The sequence below is a fragment of the Notothenia rossii genome (assembly GCF_949606895.1).
Source record: "Notothenia rossii genome assembly, chromosome: 6".
Lineage (NCBI taxonomy): Eukaryota > Metazoa > Chordata > Actinopteri > Perciformes > Nototheniidae > Notothenia > Notothenia rossii.
This window is the reverse complement of record NC_136909.1, coordinates 4,330,696-4,344,235: the sequence shown is the minus strand read 5'-3', so window position 1 is coordinate 4,344,235 and position 13,540 is coordinate 4,330,696. Positions and strand designations below refer to the sequence as shown.

Here is a 13,540-nt window from a genome sequence, read left to right as displayed (position 1 = left end):
GGCGTTGGCCGGCACCGTGTTTTGTCTCTTCAGCGGACAGCCGCTCATCATCCTCAGCTCCACCGGACCCATCCTCATCTTCGAAAAGCTCCTGTTCGAGTTCAGCAAGTAAGTACTGATATACACCAGAACATCAGCAGGAGAGGACTCTTTAAAGTAGAAACACTACATACTGATATACACCTGAACATCAGCAGGAGAGGACTCTTTAAAGTAGAGACACTACATACTGATATACACCTGAACATCAGCAGGAGAGGCCTCTTTAAAGTAGAGACACTACATACTGATATACACCTGAACATCAGCAGGAGAGGACTCTTTAAAGTAGAGACACTACATACTGATATACACCTGAACATCAGCAGGAGAGGCCTCTTTAAAGTAGAGACACTACATACTGATATACACCTGAACATCAGCAGGAGAGGACTCTTTAAAGTAGAGACACTACATACTGATATACACCTGAACATCTGCAGGAGAGGACTCTTTAAAGTAGAGACACTACATACTGATATACACCTGAACATCAGCAGGAGAGGACTCTTTAAAGTAGAGACACTACATACTGATATACACCTGAACATCAGCAGGAGAGGACTCTTTAAAGTAGAGACACTACATACTGATATACACCTGAACATCAGCAGGAGAGGACTCTTTAAAGTAGAGACACTACATACTGATATACACCTGAACATCAGCAGGAGAGGACTCTTTAAAGTAGAGACACTACATACTGATATACACCTGAACATCAGCAGGAGAGGACTCTTTAAAGTAGAGACACTACATACTGATATACACCTGAACATCAGCAGGAGAGGACTCTTTAAAGTAGAGACACTACATACTGATATACACCTGAACATCAGCAGGAGAGGACTCTTTAAAGTAGAGACACTACATACTGATATACACCTGAACATCAGCTGGAGAGGACTCTTTAAAGTAGAGACACTACATACTGATACACACCTGAACATCAGCAGGAGAGGACTCTTTAAAGTAGAGACACTACATACTGATACACACCTGAACATCAGCTGGAGAGGACTCTTTAAAGTAGAGACACTACATACTGATATACACCTGAACATCAGCAGGAGAGGACTCTTTAAAGTAGAGACACTACATACTGATATACACCTGAACATCAGCAGGAGATGACTCTTTAAATTAGAGACACTACATACTGATATACACCTGAACATCAGCTGGAGAGGACTCTTTAAAGTAGAGACACTACATACTGATATACACCTGAACATCAGCTGGAGAGGACTCTTTAAAGTAGAGACACTACATACTGATACACACCTGAACATCAGCAGGAGAGGACTCTTTAAAGTAGAGACACTACATACTGATATACACCTGAACATCAGCAGGAGATGACTCTTTAAATTAGAGACACTACATACTGATATACACCTGAACATCAGCTGGAGAGGACTCTTTAAAGTAGAGACACTACATACTGATATACACCTGAACATCAGCTGGAGAGGACTCTTTAAAGTAGAGACACTACATACTGATACACACCTGAACATCAGCAGGAGAGGACTCTTTAAAGTAGAGACACTACATACTATACACCTGAACATCAGCAGGAGAGGACTCTTTAAAGTAGAGACACTACATACTGATATACACCTGAACATCAGCAGGAGAGGACTCTTTAAAGTAGAGACACTACATACTGATATACACCTGAACATCAGCAGGAGAGGACTCTTTAAAGTAGAGACACTACATACTGATATACACCTGAACATCAGCAGGAGAGGACTCTTTAAAGTAGAGACACTACATACTATACACCTGAACATCAGCAGGAGAGGACTCTTTAAAGTAGAGACACTACATACTGATATACACCTGAACATCAGCTGGAGAGGACTCTTTAAAGTAGAGACACTACATACTGATACACACCTGAACATCAGCAGGAGAGGACTCTTTAAAGTAGAGACACTACATACTGATACACACCTGAACATCAGCTGGAGAGGACTCTTTAAAGTAGAGACACTACATACTGATACACACCTGAACATCAGCTGGAGAGGACTCATTAAAGTAGAGACACTACATACTGATATACACCTGAACATCAGCAGGAGAGAACTCTTTAAAGTAGAGACACTACATACTGATACACACCTGAACATCAGCTGGAGAGGACTCTTTAAAGTAGAGACACTACATACTGATATACACCTGAACATCAGCAGGAGAGAACTCTTTAAAGTAGAGACACTACATACTGATACACACCTGAACATCAGCTGGAGAGAACTCTTTAAAGTAGAGACACTACATACTGATATACACCTGAACATCAGCAGGAGAGGACTCTTTAAAGTAGAGACACTACATACTGATATACACCTGAACATCAGCTGGAGAGGACTCTTTAAAGTAGAGACACTACATACTGATATACACCTGAACATCAGCAGGAGAGGACTCTTTAAAGTAGAGGGTTATTTCATCATGTCTTTATACAGAGACTCACTACATCTCCTGCTATAGGTGAGAACAAGTAAATGTATATATCTTTAAAACAAAGCAAGTACTGTAAAAGTGCTTCATACAATGGGAAAAGCATTGAGGCAAAGACCAAAACTACAGGAAAGAGAAAACTCATGACAGAGCTTCTTTAAAAGCTTCAAAATGTACCCTGTTTTAACCATGCTTTCTCTGATGTTCACTCCCACAGGAGCAATGATATCGACTACATGGAGCTGCGTCTGTGGATCGGGATGCACTCGTGTCTGCAGTGTTTCATCCTGGTAGCTACAGACGCTAGTTTCATCATCAAATACATGACGCGCTTCACCGAGGAGGGCTTCTCCAGCCTCATCTCCTTCATCTTCATCTCAGACGCCATTAAGAAGATGGTGGGCTCCTTCAAGTATTACCCCATCAACACCGACTTTAAGCCTGAGTACGTCACCATGTACAAGTGCGAGTGCCTGGCCCCGGACCCGGGTGAGTTCAGACTGTTGCTCAGGGAGAAAGAGGGGGGTTATAGTGGACCCTGAAGGCAGCATCTCCCTGGATCAGTGGGATTTCTCCATGTGATTTTGAATTATTGCAGAAAGTACTCTCTGTCAAACAAACGTTTATGATACTTACAGGTTTAGTTCAGCAGAATAATCTCCACATATTAACACCACTTTATGATTTCTGAAGTAAAAAACTAATGTTAGGCTATTTTAAGGTGACCAGATTTTCCAAATGAAAACCGGGGACATTTTGAGTTTTGCGGTCAATATATCATTAACATATCCAATTGTCTTCACTGTTAAAGAAAAAAGGGGGACAATTCTGGTTTAATGTAATTCGAACATTTGAGCTGTTGGATACAAACAGGAGGAAGATAGCTCATATATGAGACTTCAAAGGTCTTTTATTTTGAAACTCTACATCAGATTGTCCTGATTCTCTGAGTGACTAGATGGGGTGTCCTGCTATCACTGTGAAGTGAAATAAGTATTTGATACTGGATATTTTTTGTTTTATTCTTATCTAAAAACAGGGATGATAGCTCATATATGAGTCTTCAAAGGTCTTTTATTTTGAAACTCTACATCAGATTGTCCTGATTCTCTCTGAGTGACTAGATGGGGTGTCCTGCTATCACCCTGGAGTGAAATAAGTCTTTGATAATTTGACAGTTTTTTTATTTATTCTTGTATAAAAACGGAAGGACGATAGCCCTTATATGAGATTTCAAAAGTATTTTATTTTGAAATTCGACATCAGATTTTCCTGATTTTCTCTGATTGACTAGATAGGGTCTCCTGCTATCACCCTGAAGTGAAACAAGTATGTGATTGACTTCGAATGACTCTTTGATTATGGACGGTTTACATTAAATAATAATCAAAATATAGATGGACAATAGATCTAATTTGAGATTTTAAACAGCATACATTTTAAATAGTGCTTCAGAAAGTAATGTTATTTTAGGAGTGTTGTGAGATGGTGTCAACATCAATTGAAATTACTCACGCAGTAGAAATGTCAGATATATCTTCATAACTGTATACTTACATTTTACATTCACTCAGTTATAATGTGGTAGTTATAAGTAGTTTGTTTTAAATTATTATTGATCACATTATACAGTACATATTTCTTAATTTAAGATCCAGTATATATGAATATGTTTGGTGTGTTTTTTAGGTATATTTCTTATTGACCGAGTAAACGCTTTTATTTTGAAGGCAGTTTTTACAGGCCTCTACCGTAATCCATAGGATATTCGCGCACCGCAATGCAACGTGCTTTTGACTGTGTTTTCCGAAGTGGGGGCTGGCTTGACCACTGTCTGTTTACCCAGTGTTTCCTGACATGAAACGTTTTATTTCACCTTGCTATGTGTTTTTAACGTATATTAAAAAACGGGGACATTTCCGGGGACAGTTTCAACCGGGAACAGGCCAATACAAACGGGGACGTCTGGTCACGCTAGGCTATATAGTTCCTTTATAACCCAACATTAGCCTCCTTTAGCTTAGCGGTGGTGACGTGAAGTCATGTGACCGTGCTGTAGTTCCTTTATAGCCCAACATTAGCCACCTTTAGCTTAGCGGTGGCGACGTGAAGTCATGTGACCGTGCTGTAGTTCCTTTATAGCCCAACATTAGCCACCTTTAGCTTAGCGTGGTGACCTGAAGTCATGTGACCGTGCTGTAGTTCCTTTATAGCCCAACATTAGCCACCTTTATCTTAGCGGTGGTGACGTGAAGTCATGTGACCGTGCTGTAGTTCCTTATAGCCCAACATTAGCCACCTTTAGCTTAGCGGTGGTGACGTGAAGTCATGTGACTGTGCTGTATTTCCTTTATAGCCCAACATTAGCCACCTTTAGTTTAGCGGTGGTGAGGTGAAGTCATGTGACCGTGCTGTAGTTCCTTTATAGCCCAACATTAGCCACCTTTAGCTTAGCGGTGGTGACGTGAAGTCATGTGACTGTGCTGTATTTCCTTTATAGCCCAACATTAGCCACCTTTAGCTTAGCGGTGGTGAGGTGAAGTCATGTGACCGTGCTGTAGTTCCTTTATAGCTCAACATTAGCCACCTTTAGCTTAGCGGTGGTGACGTGAAGTCATGCGACTGTGCTGTAGTTCCTTAACCCGTCATTAGCGTTTTACTTCAGAAAGTGATAATATTTTCTGCAATAGATGCTAACTTCAGGGTTTGCCTACAAATATAAGTCATCACTGCATCTATTTTGCACTATTAGCAAATGATTCAGCATTTTAGCACTTTATGTTCTCCCTTATAAAAATCGTTGTTATTTTTGTATGTGTTGTTGGTTGTTAGCCTGAATTGAAGTCTAGCTCAAGCTGAAGACATTTGAACGTTTTCACATTTTAATTGCAGTCCTTTTTGTAGACAATGATTTCTGTAACTGATTTGTCTCCTGTCTGTTTTGCCATGCACAAACACTTTGGCTGCCATCTCTTACAAGTGAGTATGTTGGTGTGTGCATGAGCCTCGCAGTGATTTCTGCAGAAACAGATACTGGATTCTCCTTTTCTCCTCATTAACTCTCTGTCTCTCCCCATTCACAAACAGTGGCTACAATGATCTTCAATGCTTTAGTTCCAATACCAGATAACAGCTCTAGTGTCTCTGTCATTGGGGTAAGTGCTTGTTTCATTATGTTTTCAAATTTTAAATGTGTGAATAATGTTGTGTTTGTGTTGTTCTTTTAATATTTTAATTCAACTTTTTTTATTTTTTTTTATTTTTTTTTATTTTATATTCATTGTATGGAACATCCCATAATGAATTACAAGTGGTGTATTTATGCCCAAATACTCAGATCTTGTGCTCAAGTAATTCACAATGTCCTTCACAAGAAAGAACAAAAGTTACAATTAAGACCGCAGAAACATGAATACAATAACAAGAAGTAAAAGTAGAAGTACTCAGATCCTGTACTTGAGTAAAAGTAGAAGTACTCAGGTCTTGTACTTGAGTAAAAGTAGAAGTACTCAGGTCTTGTTCTTGAGTAAAAGTAGAAGTACTCAGATCTTGTTCTTGAGTAAAAGTAGAAGTACTCAGGTCTTGTACTTGAGTAAAAGTAGAAGTACTCAGGTCTTGAGTAAAAGTAGAAGTACTCAGATCTTGTTCTTGAGTAAAAGTAGAAGTACTCAGATCTTGTTCTTGAGTAAAAGTAGAAGTACTCAGATCTTGTACTTGAGTAAAAGTAGAAGTACTCAGATCTTGTACTTGAGTAAAAGTAGAAGTACTCAGGTCATGTACTTGAGTAAAAGTAGAAGGACTCAGATCTTGTTCTTGAGTAAAAGTAGAAGTACTCAGGTCTTGTACTTGAGTAAAAGTAGTGTAGGAATACTCTCTTACAGTAAAAGTCCTGCATTCAAAATGTTCCTCAAGTAAAAGTAGAAAAGTATTCTCATCAAAATATAGTGAAAGTAGCGACAGTAAAAGTAGTCATTGTGCAGATTGGTCCATTTCAGAATAATATATATGATATGTTTTATAATGATTGATCATCAAGTGTTCTCAAAGCTGGTGAAGGTGCAGCTAGTTTGAATGACTTTGTTTACTGCAGGGTAGCTGTATATAAAAATAAGAATGTAATTTTCAAATCTCCATTCATAGCTTCTTCCTGATTGGGAAAGTTGTTTTTTTTAAACATAATTTTAGTTCATTATCTACTGCTCTTATCCTCTCTTCTTTGTGTCTCACTTCAGCCCATCATTCTGTCTCACTCAGGGTTTAAACATCACATTCATGGCTCCAATTTTCACTCGACCGTATGTTTAATTTTCCTCCACGTCAATACTCTTCGCTGTTCTTCATCCTGCCGCCCCCCTCCCCCCCCCCCCCCAGTTGAATGTGACAGGTCTGGACTGGAGCCAGCTGAGTAAGAAGGAGTGTCTGAAGTACGGAGGGGCTCTGGTGGGAAAGACCTGCAAGTACGTTCCCGATCTGGCCCTCATGTCCTTCATCCTCTTCTTCGGCACCTACTCCATGACCGTCAGCCTCAAGAAGTTCAAGTTCAGCCGCTACTTCCCCACCAAGGTGAGGAGAATATCTGCCTGAGCGTCTTCTCTTATAGACAAAACAAAAGGATGTGCAGCGAGGCGGTCATTAATGAAAACAGAACAGGATCCCGACCCAGATAAAATTACCCGGCTACGTATTTAATAAACCCAAGACTTGACTCACAATATTGATTCAGAAATTATCGTAATTGCTTCCGCAAAGATAAAAATACTCTGTTTTCTGTAACCGTCCAAGTCTGTTTACAGTTTATTTACCACTCTTTAAACCGCAGAGCCCATATTGTGTTCCCTTTAGTGTTTACTTCCTGTCTGTCTTCTTCTGCTGTTCCCTTTAGTGTTTACTTCCTGTCTGTCTTATTCAGCTGTTCCCTTTAGTGTTTACTTCCTGTCTGTCTTCTTCTGCTGTTCCCTTTAGTGTTTACTTCCTGTCTGTCTTCTTCAGCTGTTCCCTTTAGTGTTTACTTCCTGTATGTCTTCTTCAGCTGTTCCCTTTAGTGTTTACTTCCTGTCTGTCTTCTTCAGCTGTTCCCTTTAGTGTTTACTTCCTGTCTGTCTTCTTCTGCTGTTCCCTTTAGTGTTTACTTCCTGTCTGTCTTATTAGGCTGTTCCCTTTAGTGTTTACTTCCTGTCTGTCTTCTTCAGCTGTTCCCTTTAGTGTTTACTTCCTGTATGTCTTCTTCAGCTGTTCCCTTTAGTGTTTACTTCCTGTCTGTCTTCTTCAGCTGTTCCCTTTAGTGTTTACTTCCTGTCTGTCTTATTCAGCTGTTCCCTTTAGTGTTTACTTCCTGTATGTCTTCTTCTGCTGTTCCCTTTAGTGTTTACTTCCTGTCTGTCTTCTTCAGCTGTTCCCTTTAGTGTTTACTTCCTGTCTGTCTTCTTCAGCTGTTCCCTTTATTGTTTACTTCCTGTATGTCTTCTTCAGCTGTTCCCTTTATTGTTTACTTCCTGTCCGTCCTCTTCTGCTGTTCCCTTTAGTGTTTACTTCCTAGCCTCATCCCGATACCCCTACTCGACTCCTTCTTTCCCTCACTCGCTTCCCTTCCTTGCATCTTAGCTCCGCCTCCGTAAGATGCGAGCGAGAGACACGAGGAGGTGACGCGAGGACAGAGGAGTCCTCAGGTATTAATTGGGATTTCCTCGTTCACTCAAGCGTCACTTTTAAACGACGTCTGTTAATGATGACATGTGCACAGCTGTATCCCCTCTCATCGGGCTTAACTGAATAACTCTTTGGAACCGGCCCATTTCTGGTTAAATAATAATTTAAATGAATGACTCTTTCTCTTGTTAGTCAAGGAATTCAATGTATGACGGTTGGTCCTGCTTTTGTGTTCCGTTTTGGTGTAAAATGTAGCCTACATTTAAATACAAATATAATTATAGTATGTGAAAGCCTTTTAGAAATGAATTGCACATGATAATTCCCACGGAGCTGTGAGCACTTATACATTTATGTGACGCTTTTCCAATCATCTTCCAGTTGTCTTTTTCCTCTGTTGAAATCGACCAGCTGTGAAGGTGGGGGCGGGGCTTTTATACGCGAGTAGTGAAAAACACTTCCACGTAGTCTGCTCGCCTGTATCCTCCCTTTCGTCTCCTCCCGCACCCCTCCTACCTCACCCCTCCTCGAATCCTCCGTGCATTTCAGCTATTGGGACGTCCTTCAAAATGGCGTGTCTTGATCGATTTCCGGGTCAAGTCCCGGAGGAGGGGAAGAGAGGAGTCGAGTTTACTTCCTGTCTGTCTCTGATCTTGTGTCTAGTTTTAAATTATTTTGCATTTTCTGTAGATATGTTTGTGTCTCTTTTTGTTTGATCTGTGTCTCATTACCTTAATATGCATATTTGTTTTTGCTGTTGTGTGTTTCTTCTTGGCCATTTTAAGTCGTTATGTGTCTCTTTGTGTCATCCCAACAATAAATATTTGCATATACTTCAAACAGAGGCTCTCATCACGTGACCTAGTAGTAGGTCTGTTCAGTAATCCTTACAAAACTCACAACATGTAGTTTATTTCCACTTGAATGTACTTTTTACCATCACATGCTGATTGTACAGGCTCTCCTGCATCTGATCTCAAACAGGAAGTTGATAACCAAACAAACAAAAATAAACTGAACCCTTCTTTTACCTGATGCTGTACCTGAAGTGAATTCGGGGACAAATACATGTTTATTTAACTTTAATTGTGACTTTTGTTTCCCTCCAGTTGAGGAAACTGATCAGCGACTTCTCCATCTTCATGTCAATCATGACCTTCGTGGGGCTCGACATGTTGCTGGGACTCGGGACCCCCAAACTCATCGTCCCCACAGAGTTTAAGGTACAGAAACTCTTTTCAAATTAAGCAGAATCAGAAATCTTTAATTTGTCACAAAGCAGGGAAATGTACGGTATTACAGCAAAGGCACAATGTACAGACAAAGGCAAACACAAGATAAGCAGACTACAAATTAAATATAAACTCTAATTCCACAGCACTCACTAAACAAATAACTCACCATGTTCAAATCAGAAACTCACCTTTTCAGAACTGCTTTTAGGCCCCGTCCACACGGAGACGAAACCGGTTTCGAACCGAAGTCGATTTTAAAAAAGTATTCCGTCCAAACGAAACCGCTCGAAACCGCTACATATGCCGCTGTGCGTCCGCCACAAAATACACCAAAAGCAGCAAATAAGACCCCCCCAAGCATGGGCATAAGGCATAAACAAACAAACAAGGTAGAAAAAGGTCAAATCTGTATCATGGTCAGTAGCACAAATGCAACCCGCCATTGAAGAATTTTAGAATTGGCTGGGATGAAACCCTCTTTAATGCTCACACATGCAGAGCACACAGCACACAGTGAAATTTGTTCTCTGCTTTTAACCCATCCTAGTACCAGGAGCAGCTATTTTACAGCGCCCGGGGAGCAATGGGAGTGGGGGGGAAGGGGGGTGTCCGGTGCCTTGCTCAACTGGGACCTCTCCAAGTAGCAGTCCACACTCCATATTTAGGTCTGGTCGGGGACTTGAACCGGCGATCCTACGGCTCCCAGTCCAAGCCCCTACTGACTGAGCCACTGCCGGACATTGTTGTTGTTGTTGGTGAAACGCATCAGCAATGCGGGGGTGAGCAGGAGTGGTGGGGAGAGGCGGGTCTATGGCGTCATTGATTCAGGAAAAGATCACATAGGGGCGGACACAAAGAGCCGCAAGCGTTTCGTCTCCAGACTTACCCACTTTGGGAGTCGGTTTCAAAGTTTATCATATTAGGGATTCGAAACCGCGGCTCCGTTTCGGCCTCGTGTGGACGAACCGTCTATACGATAAATAACTTTGGCGGATACAACTGAAATCGTCTCCGTGTGGACGGGGCCTTCAGGGAAAAATGGACTGTTCTTATAAACATCTTTATCAGGTATTTTCGACCCCTCAAAGCTCTTTACATACAACGAGTCATTCACCCGCTCTAGGGAAGCTAACACTCACACTCACACACACACACACACACGCACGCACGCACGCACGCACGCACGCACGCACACACACACCGTTGGTGGAAGAGGTTAAACCTACCTAAAAACTGTTAAGGGTCTAAAACGTAGTGTAAATATCAGATATGTATCGCCTCTCTCTTCTGCCTCCAGCCGACTCGTCCGGGCCGAGGCTGGCTGGTGATGCCGTTTGGGAAGAACCCGTGGTGGGTCTACGTGGCGAGCTTCGTTCCAGCGCTGCTCGTAACCATCCTCATCTTCATGGACCAGCAGATCAGCGCTGTCATCGTCAACAGGAAGGAGAACAAACTCAAGGTGGGAATATTACATCCTGATGATGCATTCAATGGGATTACTGTGGGAAGTAGTGGAGTACAAATACTTTGTTACTTTACTTAAGTACATTTTTCTGGTATCAGTACTTTACTCCACTACTTATTTTTCTAACAACTTTTTACTTTTACTTCTTACACTTTTAACACAAATACCTGTACTTTCTAATTCTTACATTTTCAAAGCAGGCTGGTTACTTTAGTTTTAATCTGTGTTTGGTGGCGTGATCATTATTATTTAGAGTCATTAGGCGCTTTCACACTAAGTACTTTGCCGTACTTAGTTCATCAGAACTCTTTAGTTCTGATGAACTAAAGAGCAGATCGCGTTCACGCCGAAATAAGTCCCTGAGGGAGGATTAGGCAAATGAAGCCGCTGACGTCACTTCTTCTTCTTCTACTTTGGGTTTACTGGCAGGCCGCAAACAACTTCACGGCGTATACTGCCGCCAGAAGTCCCCGGCCGAAAGTCCCCGGCCGAAAGTCCCCGGCCGGAAGTCCCCGGAGTTAGGGACTGGCTTCAGTAGAAGCTGCTGGGACTCCCAGCAGCTTCTACTGAAGCCTTCCGAGTAAATCGCCAGAACGCCGACACCTCCGCATCTCCAACGCTCCCATGTTTTCTTTTGTGTTGCCATAAGTTAGTCTCTCTGCGTTTGTGCGCTGGGCTAATGCTAATGCTAATAATGCTAATGCCAGCAAATAAAATGCCGGCTTCACAAAACTTTTCAGACTTTTACGGGGCGTGGCTTGCAATCCACCCAGCCAATCAGAAATTGGAACCTTTTTCTCCCAGGAAAGTACCTGCTCTCTAGCAGGGACTACAAAGGTGGGGAAAAGGTTCTGATGAACTAAGTTCTAGTTCCGGATTTTTTAGGTGTGAACGCAACATTTCAAGAACTATCGGAACTATACTGGGAAAATTACCCCGGTGTGAAAGCGCCTATTGCGTGCCTATTGATTTGAACACGATCCGTGTCCATCATTTCCTGGTTTTCTCTAAAGAAGAGGGACCAATGAAAACGTTGTCATGTTGCTGTTGTTCAGCATGGAAACATTCATTAGCTAACAATGACATTATTGTTCTATTAATATAAAGGGAGGTCAGGTACTCTTTAAAACAGCTGCTAGTTATGGGTACTTTTTACTGAAGTACATTTCAAAGCCCATACTTCTTTACCTTTACTTGAGTAAAGAAGTTTAGTCAGTACTTTTACCAGAGTATTTTTAAACACGAGTATCTGTACTTCTACTTGAGTAAAGGATGTATGTACTTTTGCCACCTCTGATAGGTTGCACTTTGTTTGGTTGACTTCGATTCAGCGTCTTGGTGTGAATGGTTCAGCAATCAAACTACAGAAAGGACCAAAGCACAGCGGCCGGTCGGACTGCAGACTAAAGGTCTTGAGGAAAGTTAATAAAAAACTCTCTCTGCCAGAAGGGGAAACAAAGGTCCACATGCTGACATTTGGAAAGTTAACCTCAGGAACCACCAGGAAATGATGGATACACGGATCGTGTTCAAATCAATAGGCACGCAATGACTCTAAATAATAATGATCACGCCACCAAACACACATTCAAACTAAAGGAACCAGCCTGTTTGGGAAATGTAAGAAGTAGAATCTACAGGTATTTGTGTTCAACATGTAAGAAATAAAAGTAAAAAGTCGTCAGAAAAATAAGTAGTGGAGTAAAGTACTGATACCAGACAAATGTACTTAAGTAGAGTAACAAAGTATTTGTACTCCACTACTTCCCACCTCTGATAACAAAACAATAACCCCCCCCTTGCAGAAAGGCTGTGGCTACCACCTGGACCTGTTCTGGGTGGGGGTCCTGATGGCCGTCTGCTCCTTCCTGGGTCTCCCCTGGTACGTGGCGGCCACCGTCATCTCCATCGCCCACATCGACTCTCTGAAGATGGAGAGTGCGTCCAGCGCGCCGGGAGAGCAGCCGCAGTTCCTCGGGGTCAGGTGGGTGCAACAACACACAGATACAACTTTATTAGACAAACAGTCTGCGGACGAATGGTACAAAAAAAATCACTAAAAAAACAATGAAACATGTTTTTTTTATTGTTTGTTCACAGCATGTAAAGCGGAAGGCGCTATAAAAATATTATCTATTATTATTATAAAGGTGTTTTTGCTTGTGGATAATTTGCTACGGAAGATTTATTGTAAAAGAAGGGATATTTAGATAATTGTGATCTTGTAATTAGCTGGGGAAACTTATTTTGAATTATATTTAGCCAGAATAAGGAAGTGTTGTTAAGCCACAAACGCTCAAAAGATTTCTGCAATCTGATGTCAGTTGGTGATATACCATTGAAAAGTAAAAGAAAAATGTTTAATCTCAGATACAACTCAAAATAAGTGGTTTTCAAGAGTCTTTGGTTTAAGATACTTTAAGATGCATTGTCCAAAAGCAGTACCATATATCACACTGCATTTTTACATCAAGTGTAAAGAATATTCTGACTTGATATTAGACGATATTTACATAGTTAGAGCAAAAGTTAAGAGCCAAAAATAGCTTGATCAATTAGGGATCATGCATCAAAATATTAAAGATAAAAAAAGAAATGAGAGACATTTCAATCTACAAAATAAACATCCGGTACGAGTAACAGTATTAAAGGTTTAGAGGAGAATTCATCAGGACTCAAG

The 13,540-nt window shown here is 41.2% G+C and overlaps 1 protein-coding gene across 1 annotated transcript in view; it reads left to right on the top strand.

Annotated features, from left to right (window-relative positions):
• The window catches only part of slc4a5a (solute carrier family 4 member 5a), a gene marked incomplete at its 5' end in the record, with an annotated part of 49,460 nt that overhangs the window by 22,755 nt on the left and 13,165 nt on the right, over nt 1-13,540 (top strand). The window contains 7 exons of the mRNA XM_079687073.1: nt 5-108; nt 2,732-3,003; nt 5,602-5,669; nt 6,886-7,077; nt 9,270-9,383; nt 10,693-10,854; nt 12,666-12,844. Of these exons, the coding sequence (XP_079543199.1) occupies nt 5-108; nt 2,732-3,003; nt 5,602-5,669; nt 6,886-7,077; nt 9,270-9,383; nt 10,693-10,854; nt 12,666-12,844 (1,091 nt within the window). The remainder of the gene's footprint in view (nt 1-4; nt 109-2,731; nt 3,004-5,601; nt 5,670-6,885; nt 7,078-9,269; nt 9,384-10,692; nt 10,855-12,665; nt 12,845-13,540) is intronic.